Source organism: Salminus brasiliensis, chromosome 6 (assembly GCF_030463535.1).
Source record: "Salminus brasiliensis chromosome 6, fSalBra1.hap2, whole genome shotgun sequence".
NCBI lineage: Eukaryota > Metazoa > Chordata > Actinopteri > Characiformes > Bryconidae > Salminus > Salminus brasiliensis.
In genome coordinates, this window is record NC_132883.1 from 1,138,554 (window position 1) to 1,155,683 (window position 17,130).

The 17,130-nt window shown below is 43.7% G+C and overlaps 1 protein-coding gene across 1 annotated transcript in view; it reads left to right on the forward strand.

The window, feature by feature from the left end:
• acbd6 (acyl-CoA binding domain containing 6) overlaps positions 1-3,210 on the forward strand; it is a 45,834-nt gene extending 42,624 nt beyond the window's left edge. The window contains exon 8 of the mRNA XM_072681273.1: positions 1,517-3,210. Coding sequence (XP_072537374.1) covers positions 1,517-1,671 — 155 coding nt within the window. The 3' untranslated portion in view covers positions 1,672-3,210. The remainder of the gene's footprint in view (positions 1-1,516) is intronic.
• The last annotated feature ends 13,920 nt before the right edge of the window (positions 3,211-17,130 follow it).

A 17,130-nucleotide genomic window follows, 5' to 3' on the forward strand; every position in this document is an offset into this window, starting at 1 on the left:
TATATAACATTAGAATAATTAAAGAAGAAATAATAAATAAACCCAAATAAACAAATTTGTTGTATCTCTCTCTCTCTCTCCCTCTCTCTCTCTGTCTCTCTCTCTCTCTTCCTCCTCGCTCTCTCTCTCTCTCTCTCTCTCTCTCTCTCTCGGGTCTGAGGTTAAAAGCTGCTCATGTCTGTCAGCGTTTTCCAGTCAGAGTGAAAGGGCCGTGTTTGATTGACACTGGCGTGAAAAAGCTCTCAAGAGGCTCAGCGCTAACTGGGTTAAAGAGACCACCCCCACCCCCTCACACCACCCCCCACCCCCTAACACCGGAGACCTGTAGAGGGCCAGACTGCTCACACACTGCCAACTGTGCCGTTCTGTAGACTGTCCTTTCAGTGTTTTTTGGAAAACATTGTCGGGGTAGTAACCTGTAGTCAGGCCGGGACGGGATGCAGAATTCTGTCAGGAGACAGACGGGTTGGGACAGGATGAGTTGGGCAGCAGTAGAGTTGGGTTCAAATTTTTCTGGACTTCTGTCAGGTTGCAGGCTTGTTCCATCTGGGCAGAATTGTGTTGGTATTGTGTCCGATTGGGTCAGAATTTTAGAGGGATGCAGATGGGTTGGGCAGGTTTTTTACAGAGCTGGACATTTTGGCACAGAATTTTGTGGTCAGATTGGGTCAGAATTTTGCTGAGGCACAGTCAGGTCAGGAAAGAATTTGTCAGGGTAATTTTGTTGGAATTCAGTTTGGGCCGGACTTTTGGGACTGAATTTTGTTGGACTGCAGTCGGTTTTGGACAGGATTCACATTCAGAAGCTGACGTATGACGTGGAATCCCAGTTCATGAATACAGTACATTTCTCCGCAGGTACCGCCAGGCTGGGACAGAATGTCAGGCTGCGGTTTGGGAATTTTGATTGGGATACAGTCGGGTTTGGACAGAGCAATGCTTCGTGGGTTTGGGATGGTCATGGACTGTATTCAGGATCAGCACATCATGGACTGCTCAGAGCTCTGAATAGCATGAGGAGCTGTCCCTGGTGCTGAAACCGAAACCTCTGCCTTCAGATTCTGCAGAAGCAGGTTCTTTTAGTAATGAGAATTAAAGAAGGGCGGATTCAGCTCAGTTTGACCTGTCTGATGTCATCCAGTATTCTTCCCAAGTTGCCAGCTAGAGGGGTATAAAGCATTGAGGAGCTGTGGAGCAGTGGAGGAACTGTGTTCTCTGGAATAATGGTGGTGGAGGCGCTCCATCCAGTACTTTTAGGATGAGGTGGGCTGGAGAGCATCCAACATCCTGACCTGACAGCAAAGCTCCTCTAAATCTAGTAGAAAGTCTTCTTCCCTGGAAAGCAGGATCAGCTCTTTAGTAACCTTGATTTTAGAAGAAACTGAGAATGAGCAGGTGTCCCAATACTTTTGTCCATATAGTATACACACAGGTCTCCGATTTGGAGACCTTTTCGAAGATTTACTCACTTATCTCTCTCTCTCTCTCTCTCTCTCTCTCTCTCTCTCTCTCTCAGCATCAGCCTGCGAGTTTGCTGAAATAGTGGAGCTCTTGCTGGAGGCCGGCGCAGACCCTTCCATCAAGGACAGTGAAGGATCTCTGCCGGAGGAAGTGACCGAGTCCAGCTCCATCTCGTCTCTCCTGCGGCAGTACACGGCCCCCAAAGGATAAAACACAACATGCACACCTACCCCTAAACCCCAGCCCCCTAAACTCTAAACCTCTGGACCCAGACTACTGGCTATACCACCCGGAATCTCCACCCGCGTTCAGAACCACCTCCATCGGCAGGCCACAGCCGGACTGAGCGACCCTTCTCTCTGAGAGGAACCGGAGCTGAAGACACTTTGATGGCCATGTTCTAGAATGTTTGTTCTTGATGAAAGGATCCTGGGTTACGACACAGGGTTGCGGTTTAGGGTTAGGATTAGGTCCAGGTTTGGGTTTAAGGGTTAGTACATTCTTATAAAATAGAGGAGCTTCAAGTGGTTCTTTAAGAGATGCCATAGAAGAACCACTTCTGGTTCTATAACATCTTGGTTCTTCACGCTTACATTTCTATTTCAGAAATGGTTCTTTGTGGGACCAACTGTGGTTCTTCTGTGGTATCACTCCAAGAACCACTTTGAGCACCTTTATCTTATAAGAGTGAAGGTTTCAGATTGACCATCAGCAGCTGTGTGTGTGTGAGAGTGTGTGTGAGAGTGTGTGTGTGTGAGAGTGTGTGTGTGTGAGAGTGTGTGTGTGTGAGAGTGTGTGTGTGTGAGAGTGTGTGTGTGTGTGAGAGTTGCAGAACTGGTTTAGTAAGATTTTCTAACATTCCTTTTTTAGGGGATATTCCCAAAAGCAGGATTTCACAGTTAAGCTGGATAACTTGAGCCTAAAGTTGAGCTTGTCCAGAACATCTGCCACCTTTCAGGCCTTTTGTAAGAGCTGATCTGATATCTGCAAGTTTCCCCAACATAAAATCACCACCAACTCATCCCATCAAAAGTACTGGATGGAGCTCCTCCACCATCATTCCAGAGAACACAGCTCTTCCACTGCTCCACAGCTCCTCAATGCTGGGGGGATTTATACCCCTCTAGCCCACGCCTGGCATTAGGCAGCATGGAGCCAATAGGGTCATGATATTGATCTGCTCCAGAGAGTCCTATTCTATTGGCAGTACTTCTTCTCTACAGGGACTAGACAAGCTGTGTGTGTGCATTTGCACATCTGTGTCAGCAGTGGGTGCAGCTTAAAGTAGCTGAATGCATTCATAAAAAGGGGTGTCCATAAATATTTGGACATGTAGTGTACTATATTTTGGCACCGTGCATTATTTGTTGTTTTTTGATGCCATTGTGATGCCATTAAAGAACGATGTGGGTTGCACAAAGAACCTTTAAAGGGTTCTTGATACTCACACCTCCAATACAAATGTGGTTCTTCTTTGGTATCCCTCAAAGAACCATTGGACTGTTTATTATAGAGGAGTGGACGTTCTTTCTGGCAGTGTAGGCGTGAGCTTGGGATTAAGTTATCCTGCTAATGGAGAAATCCTGCTCTGTTAAATATCCTCCTGAGGTTCTGCTGACGTTCCGTCTTCGTTTGCTCTGTCCGGCTGTGAGTCACAAGCTTTCAGTCAAACATAACCGACTTCCGGCTTGATCCGGTTTATCCGGAGGAATGTGAAATTGTTCTTACTATTAAAACAATGAGATCTTACATTTGATTGTTTTTGCAGTTTTGTTTCAGTGTGTATTCACCATCTCTCTCTCTCTCACTCACTCACTCCCTCACTCCCTCTCTCCCTCTCACTCACTCACTCTGTCTCTCTCTCCCTCTCTCTGACTCTCTCTCTCTCTGTCTCTGACTCTCTCACTCTCTCTCTCACTCACTCACTCTCCCTCTCTCTCTCTCTCTCTCCCTGTCTCTGACTCACTCACTCACTCACTCACTCCCTCTCTCTCACTCCCTCACTCTCTCTGTCTCTCTCCCCCTCTCTCCCCCCCTCTCTCTCCCTCTCTCTCTGACTCTCTCTCTCTGAGCAGATGAGGGCTCTAAATCTGAGCACTCTTAACTACAGCTCTGTAAGGAAGCTAATGCCCATTTACTCAAACAAGGGGAACGCTCGCTAATCCGTCTTTTCACAAATCTGCCTCCGTGTGACACACTGAGTCACGGCTCAGTCCAGAAGTTGGTATTTCTGAGTGCGGGACTCGGCATCCTGGGTAACAGTTTGTAGGATTTGGTATTCCATAATAATTGAATGCCGGATTCCTTGGAATTTGAGATCCCATAATAAGCACATAATTATTCCCCTTGTGTGTTTAAGGTGGTAGTAACTTCAGGCTCCTGCAGATGGTGCTGCATGAGGATGATTGGGCTATGAGTACCTGTGGGGTGTGTGATGGGACTCAGATTAAGACCACAGTGTGAAGGAAGTGTGGAAGCTTACGGTCATACGGGTCTACCAGCAGTGGCTGAAACCCCTACAGGAGGTTCTCCTCATTCTGGAGCGAGCCGCTCTGCTCCAGATGTTGATGTTCTGCAGCTCCCTGTGGAGCGTTCTTTCAGGAGAACCTGAGCTGACGTCTAGAAGCAGTTCTTGTCTGGAAGTGATGCTCATTCACAAGTTGGGGAACCCTCTGTCCATCTTTCAGCTGCAATTCTTAGAGGAACCTGCTGTAGACTGTAGAGATTCCTGCCACTGCTGGTAGACCTGTATGACCGTAAGCTTCCACACACCTGCAGATTCAGCTCCTTCCTTCACACTGTGGTCTTTGGCCATGCCCACATGCCCACGCCTCTTCTCAATCCCATCACACACCCCACAGGTATTCATAGCCCCATCATCCTCGTGCAGCGCCATCTGCAGGAGCCTGAAGTTACTACCACCTTAAACACACAAGGGGACCCATTTTTTGGCTGGAGAGCCAAAGTAGGTTTTGATATTTCATGTAAATTGACCAGAATGTAGGCGAATGGAACTCTTATGACCCTGTGAGTTGGCTATTCATGTAGCCCAGTGATGCTAGATGTGTTAAACAGTGACGCAGGGCTGGGTTGTGGAAAGGCCCAGCGTTTTGGGAGAGTAGCATCATGTAAGAAATCATGTCGCTGCCAGGAACCCTCCTGAGAACCCTGTGGGATAGGTGAACGGACTCAGGTACTCCACTAGACGATGTGGTTGCTTTGGTATTTGGACTAATAACTACTGAGGTGTCTAAGACACTGACACTGGCCCGCACTGCTTCTCCATCAGCAGCCGGAGCCAGAGGGAGCACAATCGGCCATGCTCTCTCTGCTCTCTGGGTGGGTAGATGGAGCTCTCTCCCCTCATCAGGCCCATTGTGATGCTGGCCAGCACGGCCGTCAGAGCTGGGGATCCGATGCTTTCCACTGAGCAAAAGAGGAGGTAGCTGGCATCACATTTATCCAGGGGGGTTGGGAGCACAGGGGGGTCCTAGTAAGTACGTGAGTGAGTGAGTGGGTTGATTGGGTAAAAAAACAAAAAACAGGTGTACTGGACTATCCAGTAAACAGCACTGTAACCCTCCATGTTCTAGATAACAGTGAAGGAACATTCAGGTCTATTAGAGATGCCTATTAGAGAGGGTTTGCGGAGAGGGTGTGATGGTTTAGACCTACAGTTTGCCCCATGCACCAACTCGGGCAGGGGGGGGGGGGGGGGGGGTATAAGCTTGCATTAGCTTCGTAGCTCCAGTGCGACGCTGAAGTCGAAGAGTCCTGTCCAGCCGTTTAGAGTGAGGGTTCCTCTTGGGTGAATTGGTCAAACTATTCCTATGACGGATATCAGCGCTACACATTTCCTGCCTCCTGGCAAATGTTAATGCTGGACTAAAGTATTGCATTAAAGGAGGCCCGGTACAATGACATGCCATTGCTTTTATCCCGAAAAGGGTGGGGGAGGGAGAGTATGGATGAGAGAAAGAGAGAGAGAGAGCATAACAAACTGCCATCTGGCACTAATGGTGTTAGGGAAGCGAGAGGAGAGGAGACTTGTAAAAACATAGAAGCGTTAAAGAAAAAGGGCCGAGTGGGACGGGCCGGGTTTAGAGGAGTAGCGAGGCTCTGAGCCTCATAATGGAGGAGTAATGGGCTTAAAGTCTGAGTCCAGCCGACAGGTCCGGCACACGTCACGCCGAATGACAGGAATAAAGGACAAATGGCTGAAAGCAGCAGCAGCAGCAGCATCAGCACTGTGCATAACAAACCCCACACTCCATTATACAAGAATACCAAACCCTGAACTCCATTATACAAGAATACCAAACCCCACACTTCATTAAACAAGAATACCAAACCCCACACTCCATTAAACAAGAATACCAAACCCCACACTCCATTATACAAGAATACCAAACCCTAAACTCCATTATACAAGAATACCAAACCCTAAACTCCATTATACAAGAATACCAAACCCTAAACTCCATTATACAAGAATACCAAACCCCACACTCCATTATACAAGAATACCAAACCCCACACTTCATTAAACAAGAATACCAAACCCCACACTCCATTATACCAGAATACCAAACCCTAAACTCCATTATACAAGAATACCAAACCCTAAACTCCATTATACAAGAATACCAAACCCCACACTCCATTATACAAGAATACCAAACCCTAAACTCCATTATACAAGAATACCAAACCCCACACTCCATTATACAAGAATACCAAACCCCACACTCCATTATACCAGAATACCAAACCCTAAACTCCATCATACAAGAATACCAAACCCTAAACTCCATCATACAAGAATACCAAACCCCAAACTCCATTATACAAGAATACCAAACCCCACACTCTATTATACAAGAATACCAAACCCTAAACTCCATCATACAAGAATACCAAACCCCACACTCCATTATACCAGAATACCAAACCCTAAACTCCATTATACAAGAATACCAAACCCCACACTCCATTATACAAGAATACCAAACCCTAAACTCCATTATACAAGAATACCAAACCCCACACTCCATTATACAAGAATACCAAACCCCACACTCCATTATACCAGAATACCAAACCCTAAACTCCATTATACAAGAATACCAAACCCTAAACTCCATTATACAAGAATACCAAACCCCACACTCCATTATACCAGAATACCAAACCCTAAACTCCATTATACAAGAATACCAAACCCCACACTCCATTATACCAGAATACCAAACCCTAAACTCCATCATACAAGAATACCAAACCCCACACTCCATTATACAAGAATACCAAACCCCACACTCTATTATACAAGAATACCAAACCCTAAACTCCATCATACAAGAATACCAAACCCCACACTCCATTATACCAGAATACCAAACCCTGAACTCCATCATACAAGAATACCAAACCCCACACTCCATTATACAAGAATACCAAACCCTGAACTCCATTATACAAGAATACCAAACCCCCACTTCATTAAACAAGAATACCAAACCCCACACTCCATTATACAAGAATACCAAACCCCATACTCCATTATACAAGAATACCAAACCCCAAACTCCATTATACAAGAATAACAAACCCTAAACTCGATTACACAAGAATACCAAACCCCACACTCCATTATACAAGAATACCAAACCCTAAACTCCATCATACAAGAATACCAAACCCCACACTCCGTTATACCAGAATACCAAACCCTAAACTCCATTATACAAGAATACCAAACCCTAAACTCCATTATACAAGAATACCAAACCCTAAACTCCATTATACAAGAATACCAAACCCCACACTCCATTATACAGAATACCAAAGCCCACACTCTATTATACCAGAATACCAAACCCTGAACTCCATTATACCAGAATACCAAACCCTAAACTCCATTACACCAGAATACCAAACCCTAAACTCCATTATACCAGGATACCAAACCCTGAACTCCATCATACAAGAATACCAAACCCTAAACTCCATTATACAAGAATACCAAACCCTGAACTCCATTATACAAGAATACCAAGCCCCAAACACCATTATTATACAAGAATAACAAACCCCACACTCCATTATACAAGAATACCAAACCCTAAACTCCATTATACAAGAATACCAAACCCTAAACTTCATCATACAAAAATACCAAACCCTAAACTCCATTATATAAGAATACCAAACCCTGAACTCCATTATACAAGAATACCAAACTCCACACTCCATTATACAAGAATACCAAACCCCAAACTCCATTATACAAGAATACCAAACCCTGAACTCCATTATACAAGAATACCAAACCCCACAATCCATTATACCAGAATACCAAACCCTGAACTCCATTATACAAGAATACCAAACCCCACACTCCATTATACAAGAATACCAAACCCCACACTTCATTAAACAAGAATACCAAACCCCACACTTCATTAAACAAGAATACCAAACCCCACACTCGTTTTTCTGGAATATCAAATCCCATAATCTGCTAATCCTCATAACATCATCATCTTTTATTTTAGACCACCCAATCCTTTACTCTGCTGTTCAGGAATACCAAACCTCACACTCCATTATGTGTGATGGCAACATCAAACCCTCACTTCACTATTCAGGAATATTAAAATTTTAATTTAGAAATGCTAAACTCTACACTCTGGAATAGTACTTGGCATCACTGATGCTATTGTATGGCTCAATGCAATCAAATCCTCCTCACGGCAATGTTTCAACATCTTGTGTAAAGGCTTCCCAGAAGAAAAGAGGTTTTGGTCGTTCCTGCTGGTTAAGCTGGTAGAGCAGCTTAGTTCTTGACCAGTAAAGGGTTTAGCTGGTCCACCCGCATGGACAACATGACCAATATGGCCGCTTTGACCAAACTGGACAACCAGCTTGGTGAATGTTGGTCATTCAGGTAGACCAGCTTGACCATCAAACTAAAAACATGCACTATGCTGGTCAACCAGTCTAACCAGCTGAAGGTATGTTTCACCTGGCTTTTCAACCATGTTGGCCTTAAAAGACCAGCTTAGACCATCTGAAACCAGCTACACTATATGTCCAAATGTTTGTGGACACATCTTCTAAGGAATGCATTCACACAGCTTGTCTAGTCCCTGTAGAGAAGTACTGCCAATAGAATAGAGAGATCAACATTGATGATCCTAATGCCAGGCGTGGGCTAGAAGGGTATAAAGCCCCCCAGCATTGAGGAGCTGTGGAGCAGTGGAAGAACTGTGTTCTCTGGAATGATGGTGGAGGAGGAGCTCCATCCAGTACTTTTGATTGGGATGAGTTGGGGAATTGGGGATGATGAGGTGGGAAAGAAAAAAAGAATGATCAGGTGTCCCAATACTTTTGTCAATATAGTGTACCAGCAAAAGCTGATCTGAATTTTTCAACAGGGATGTAACGTATCTTACGTTTGTGTGTGTGTGTGTGTGTGTGTGTGTGTGTGTGTGTGTGTGTGTGATTAAGCTCAGACTGAATTATTATTTACATGTTAATTTATTCCTTTCCACCCCGAATCGTTTGCTTCAGGAAGTTTGTAATAAAAGCTCTGGGATCGATGATAATGGCATTTGCGTTTGTGTTTGTCATCTTTGCAAAAGCAAGCGTGCAGGAATTTGTTCAGATTTATCCGTATCCCGGAGCTGTAAGTGGTGTGTAAATTATCCCCACTGTCCGTGTGGCGGTTTGTCTTTGTAAGGCAGCCCTATTAAAGTCTGGACATTAATGACCACGGCCGCTCCAATCAATGACTGAGTGCAACCAGCACTATTCTGCTTTTTAATGCACGTGTTTGTGTTTATTTATACGTGTATTTAGGATTATTTATGGGTGGATTTGTTGTTATTTATGTGTTGGGTAGATTGTGTGCATTATGCGTCTTAGGCATTTGTTGTGTTTATACAGTAAATATATACGTGTAGAGTGATGTAAAAATAGGACCCCTCATATTTAAACACAACACAGTACTGATACACAACATTCATAACATTTGCACAGCTGTCCAGATGTTTATATCTATATTTCTTGACGTATTATTCTTTATTCTATTTATTGTTCAGTGTATTTTTCTCTCTTAGTGTAAAACCTGTTGCTCACACTTAAAGGCAATTAACTAAACTCACACACCTGAAGAAACGTCTTTAATCATCATTTATTAAACAGAATTAATAGAAATATAATTTTCCTGTGAGGAGAAAGTTCACCCCCACATTTATCACTCCTTCTAATGTGTAGAATCAGAGTCAGGAGCAGAAGATCAGCTGCAGATGATCAGAACATGGATTGGAGAGGATTATTCTGGAGGAGTCTGGAGTCTGATTTAAACCTCAGATGTTTAGTCTGGACTGATCTGGATTGATGGTTGAAGTGAGGTTAGGGTTGGAGAAGATCACCATCATGGCCAGATCCAGAGAGCTCTCTAAGGCCTTTAGAATGAAGGGTGGAGATGCAGAGGAGTCTGGGAACTGATCTCAGAACAGTTAGAAATCAGACGCTGTTCCCCCGTCCACTAAATCATCCACAAGAGGTACAGCTGACCAACATGACCAGATCAGACCGTCCTACATGATCAACCCAGCAGCAGAACCTCAAGACCAGTAAAGAAGACCCCAACAGTCCTAAAACCTCATTACGGGATCTACAGGGATCATCACAAAGAGACCAAACATGCCTGATCTTAATGGGACGTGTGAAAGGAGGAAAACCTCACAGCTAAAAAATAAAAACATCAGGGTAAGAAGACACCCTGTCCTGAGCACTGGTCTCAGTGTTCTCTGTAAGTCATAACAACTCAATGAACCTTTCAGATGCCCAAATATTGCTTTGCCTGGTTAAAAAGTTCAAATTTTAGGAAAATCTCATGTAAATGTTTCTCTAACCCACAACAAAGGCTTCCACTATTTTCATCACTATTACATTACATTTACATTTAAGGCCTTTAGCAGACGCTCTTCTCCAGAGCGACTTACTAAAGAGCTTTACTGTTTACCCAAGAAGAAGCTCAGCTAGTTTTAATAGACTAATAATTCAAAGCTCCTCTAATCTTAGACTCTACTAAACACAAGTCAGTAAGGAGACCATAGTACTCTTCTCTTCGCCTGAGTACTCTTAGAAGAGGAGGGTCTTCAGTCTGGGTTTGAGGACAGCGAGCGTTGGACTCTGCTGTTCGGACACCCAGGGGAAGTTCGTTCCACCACTTCGGTGCAGGACAGAGAAAAGTCTGAACGCTCGTCTTCCGTGGATCTTAAAGGATGGCGGGTCGAGCCGAGCCGTACTTGAAGCTGGAAGGGCTCTTGGTGCAGATCGGCTTTGGACCATCGCCATCAAGTACGGAGGGGCTGGCTGGTCCAGTCTTGGCTTTGTAGACCAGAGTCAGGGGTCTGAATCTGATGAGGGCAGCAGCTACAGGAAGCTGGTGAAGAGAGAACGCAGCAGTGGAGTGACCTGGCTCAATTTAGGAACATTGAAGACAACCCGTGCTGCTGCATTCTGGATAAGTTGCAGGGGTCTGCTCGGACCACCCCCCAGACGAAGTGAACAGTGAACAGACGAAGTGAACCTGAGAGTGCAGGAGCGCTGTGGGAGCTCATTATTTCCAGACGACTCAGTCGGAGCATCTCCCAAACAGCTCCAAGGCTTGCGGCGTGCTCCCAGCCAGCAGTGGTCTGGACTTACCAACGGTGGTCCGAGAAGGGATGGACCACTACCCTGAGGCACCCAAAGCTTATCAATGCACAAGGCCTAACCCCCAGACGTTATACTGAGGCTCTGCTGTGTATGAAGCTGCATAGCTACAGACTGGTCTGAGTGCCCATGCTGACCCCTGTCCACCGTGTCCTACAAGAGACACGCGAATGATGGACCAGCTTCCAGATAGTGCAGAAACCACCTGCAGAGAGAGGTCTTGTGGGGGGAGCTGCTATTAGGGAGGTGGTCATAATGTTTTGGTCATTTGTTTGGAATTTGTCCTCGTTTTCTGAAGCAGTTCCCACTGAGGGATTAAGGGAAGATTTTCCTGCACAAAACAGCAATCTGCTGCACATAACCCTGACCACACAACAGGCCAGCAACAGCTGTGCTGCTTCTGCTAGCTCGGTGTGTGTGTGTGTGTGTGTGTGTGAGAGAGAGAGAGAGAGAGAGAGAGAGAGAAGCCAGGACAAACAGTCATATTGTCCCACATTAGCCCTTGATCAGCACTGCGAGGGTAAAGCCGTGGACTGAGGGACCCATTCAGTAACTCACTGCACGGTAAACACACTGAGCTCAGCGCGGTGTGAGTGTTTGGGGTCAGAGTGGGGTTAAGATAAGGTTTAGAATTAGGATTAGGATTAGGATGAGGGTTAGCTAGAACACTGCTGTTAGAAATGTTCCAGAAGGAGATTAGATCTGTCATCTTGGTGATGAGCTGTATAAGTTTCAGTGCTGGATGCTCCGTAATTCACTCACACGCCTTTTGCATCAGACAGGACATATGGCAGCGTTTCCTTACGCCGAGCTGAGCTGCTAATCCCTTTGTATTAAACAGAATAGATGATGTCATTGTGATGTCATCATCTAAAGTCAGATAAAACAAGCTGGAAGAAACCAAATATTGATCAAAGGGTTCAAGCTAATTGATATAAAACCAAATGCAGTCCATCATCAAAAAACAATCCCCAATTCTGGTGCTTAGTTAGTTTATGTGTAAGCTAAAAGCTAATGTACCCCACCAATAAGCACTGGGGTTATGAAGCTAAAGTAGCTAAAACTGAAGGGAAGTCTATAACCCCACCCCAGGCTAATGTAGTAAATACATAATGGAAATACAGTGCTGGGCAGGGCTTTTAAACAGTTTAAAATCATATATAACATTAGAATAAACCCTAATACACATAAAGTCAGTGGTCAGTGAGAGTGTCTACCTGTAATTAACTCTATATAACATTAGAATAAACCCAAATAAACATAAAGTCAGTGGTCTATGAGAGTGTCTACCTGTAATTAACTCTATATAACATTAGAACAAACCTAAATAAACATAGTCAGTGGTCTGTGAGAGTGTCTACCTGTAATTAACTCTATATAACATTAGAATAAACCCAAATAAACATAGTCAGTGGTCTGTGAGAGTGTCTACCTGTAATTAACTCTATATAACATTAGAATAAACCCTAATACACATAAAGTCAGTGGTCAGTGAGAGTGTCTACCTATAATTAACTCTATATAACATTAGAATAAACCCCAATAAACATAGTCAGTGGTCTGTGAGAGTGTCTACCTGTAATTAACTCTATATAACATTAGAATAAACCCAAATAAACATAGTCAGTGGTCTGTGAGAGTGTCTACCTGTAATTAACTCTATATAACATTAGAATAAACCCTAATAAACATAAAGTCAGCGGTCAGTGAGAGTGTCTACCTGTAATTAACTCTATATAACATCAGAATAAACCCAAATAAACATAGTCAGTGGTCTGTGAGAGTGTCTACCTGTAATTAACTCTATATAACATTAGAATAAACCCTAATACACATAAAGTCAGTGGTCAGTGAGAGTGTCTACCTATAATTAACTCTATATAACATTAGAATAAACCCCAATAAACATAAAGTCAGCGGTCAGTGAGAGTGTCTACCTGTAATTAACTCTATATAACATTAGAATAAACCCAAATAAACATAAAGTCAGTGGTCAGTGAGAGTGTCTACCTGTAATTAACTCTATATAACATTAGAATAAACCCAAATAAACAAAGTCAGTGGTCTGTGAGAGTGTCTACCTGTAATTAACCCTATATAACATTAGAATAAACCCAACTAAACAAAGTCAGTGGTCTGTGAGAGTGTCTACCTGTAATTAACTCTATATAACATTAGAATAAACCCAAATAAACATAGTCAGTGTTCTGTGAGAGTGTCTACCTGTAAATAACTCTATATAACATTAGAATAAACCCAAATAAACATAAAGTCAGTGGTCAGTGAGAGTGTCTACCTGTAATTAACTCTATATAACATTAGAATAAACCCAAATAAACATAGTCAGTGGTCTGTGAGAGTGTCTACCTGTAATTAACTCTACATAACATTATAATAAACCCAAATAAACATAGTCAGTGGTCAGTGAGAGTGTCTACCTGTAATTAACTCTATATAACATTAGAATAAACCCAAATAAACATAAAGTCAGTGGTCAGTGAGAGTGTCTACCTGTAATTAACTCTATATAACATTAGAATAAACCCAAATAAACATAGTCAGTGGTCTGTGAGAGTGTCTACCTGTAATTAACTCTATATAACATTAGAATAAACCCTAATACACATAAAGTCAGTGGTCAGTGAGAGTGTCTACCTGTAATTAACTCTATATAACATTAGAATAAACCCCAATAAACATAAAGTCAGTGGTCAGTGGATTATGTGTTTATGTTAATGTATTCTAACGTTGATGTTAGTTTACGTTCTCAGATGTTTTATAGGCTTCCTGTTGACCCAACGTTAACCCAGAAGGAGCCAATCCTGTTCTGATGAACACGCAGCACAGTAACCCAAAAATGACTCCTCTTTATTTTCTCCGTATAGATTTGACTGTACACAGTTCATACCATTGCACAGAAGGCATAAAGGAACAGACTCAGTGCTCTTTTCAAACACACATGGCAATAAATAGTGCTCAGAAAACAAGACTGTCAACACACTTTCTGAAACTGTACAAAAATTTACAACAATTAACACTCAAAAGTTCAGAGGTGATGCAGCTCCACCTCCGGCCGGGCTGGCGTGTGGGCTGAGGTCGGGTTGGGCCCTAATGCAGAACTCGCCTGATGATGATGATCGCTCACAATAACAGGTGTTTCTTGGGCATTAGTCTTCACTTCAGCTTCTGTAGCCCCACACCTCCTCTCTCTCTCTCTCTGTTCAGTGGGAGGTGCTGTGATTATGGACAGTTCTGCACATGCTCAGTGTAACATTACCGGATCTGTACCTGCTGATTAATACTGACCCAAACAGCACAAATACAAAACCAAGACCAAAATAAACTGATGGACATTTCATCTAGAGCCTGATTGATCCATCAGTTGGGTCAATAATAATAATAATAATAATAATAATAATAATAATAATAAGGGATGTCCCAATCTAGCAATTTGCCCCAATCTGATCTGAGTACCCTATTGCAGAGTTTTGACCAATGCTGATCTGATCCAGCTACTTGTGTGGAACGTGGGATAAGTGGGTCCCAGTTTGGTCCCAGTTGGGTCCCAGTTGGGCTTCCCAAATAGCCCCCATCATTACAGCCCACCTCAATCTCACATGGGGCCTAGATGTGCAGTGTACAACCCAGATGGAGCTCATGCTTAATGCTCATCCTGGTCCCATCACTGACCCTGGTGGGCATCCATACATGGGGCCAACGTGGAACCCGAGGACAAAGCGTTCAGGTTCCCAGTTGGGCTGTTCTTACAGACCCTACATGGACATGTTATCAGGGAACCTGATCCAAATACAGCAATGCTGATCCAAACACACATTACTCGACACCGATCTGCTACGTCTGATCTGATCTTTATAAACATACAGTTTAGATCAGATGAGCTGCTGGTTAATTTATTTATTTTCAGGATCAGTTTCTATAATCAGACATTCTGGACTGATTGATTTAGTTAAAATTATGTTTTATAGTGTTTAATATCATATAATCCAGTCTGACTCTCCTCCCTGACCAATCAGCTCCCAGCTCCTTTACACACTGCAGTCTGATCACTTCCTGTGTGTGTGTGTAGCGTACACAGCAGTAAAAACAAAGGATCGGAAGATGACGTCTGGGATTGAAATGGGACATCTCAAATAATAATAATAATAATAATAATAATAATAATTATGATTATTATAATAATCCACTGATATGACTCACTCACTGATTTCTTCTGTTTCGCTTTAAGTGAATAAGAATTAAAGTTATTAAAGACTGTTGATATCAGCCACCAAATGTTCACATTGGCCGGGCTCTAGTTTCTGTCCCAGACGAGGGGTGCTGGGGATTAGTTGGTGGAGACTTGGGTTAAGACACCACCTGCTCTGGTCAGAACTCCACCACGGCCTGGATGACCAACACATTGCTGAAACACTGCTGCCTCTGGGAAACACACACATCACTAACAAAACCAACGGGGACTCAACACATCATTAAAGAGGTGTGTGTGTGTGTGTGTGTGTGTAGCGCCTTCCAACAGGGCATCAGTCACACACTCTTATTCGCACACACCCCACTCACATGGAGGGGCACCTTAACCCCACCGCTCTGAAGCACAAACGAGGGATTCTTCACCTGGGGGAACATTATTTAAGTGGTTACCATGGATACAAGACGTGAAACATTATCTGAGAGTATCAGCCATAACATTAAAACCAGCTGAAGTAAAGAGCACTGATGATCTGGGTCCAGTGTCTCCTGTCTGTCGAGGGGCGGAGCTACATATTAGGCAGTGAGTGAACGGTCAGTTCTTGAAGATGATGAAGGTGATGAAGCAAGAAAGATGGACAAACGTAAGAATCTGAGACACTTTGACAAGAACCAGACTGTGATGTTCTAGATAATGACTGGGTCAGAACATCTCCAGAACATCAGCAAGCAGGTCTTGTGGGGTGTTCCCTCCTGGTATGCAGTGGTCAGCACCTAACAAAAGTTCTACAAGGAAGGACAACCGGTGAACCAGGTTAAGGCAGGGTCATGGGCGCCCAAGGCTCTCATTGATGCTCATGGAGGCCCCTCCCACCTCACAACTTACAGGACTTAAAGGACTGCTAACGTTAGTCCTGATGCCGGACACCACAGCAGGTCACCTGTAGAGGTCTTGTGGGGTCCATGCCTCAAATGGTCAGAGGAGTTTTGGCAGCACAAGAGGGATATACACACTACTAGGCTGGTTTTAATGTTATGGCTAAAGTGAAATTGAACAATTTCCTATGAAATGTGGCCCTAAGTGAAGAATCATTTCATTTGTGTTATTTGTAGATTTATATTGTTTCTATTAATATATATTTTTTATGTTATTGGACTTTATGTTGAGGAATTTCTTCTAGGTTTTAAAGCCGGCGATTAAAAAAAGATTCGTTAACATACAGAACTGAACCTCCGTTAACAGGAAGCAGGAAGGATCCTCTTGTCGCTGCGCTGCAGGTAACTCCTTAACTCCTCCACAGGTGCTGACGGTGGGTTTGTGCATTTCTCTCCTCTGTAGCCAGCCGTGTGCGGTCGAGGCGGGGGGGTTAAAGTGCGTGGCCAATCAGAAGGCTTTTAGATGACCGCGATGTCCGTTCCTCATTCCGAAACATGCATGATCCGCCTCTTTTTTTAAAAAGCAAGAAACCCGTTACGGTACAGAACACAGAGCGCTGTCAGTGACCAACTGAGTGACCAACTGCTCAGTCCATTAGGGGAGAAGGTCAAATGCTGCCCCCATCTGCACAGAGATCGCCCGGTGGTCAATAAAGGTCCACGGTTTCCCCTTTATTGTTTTAATGTTTGCCCCCCTCACTCGCCTCCATGACCTTAGACCTCGGTCTCGTGACGAGACCCCCTGTCCCTCCCCCACGACTCCAAAAACACACTTCATGCCTCTACATCACAGCCTTT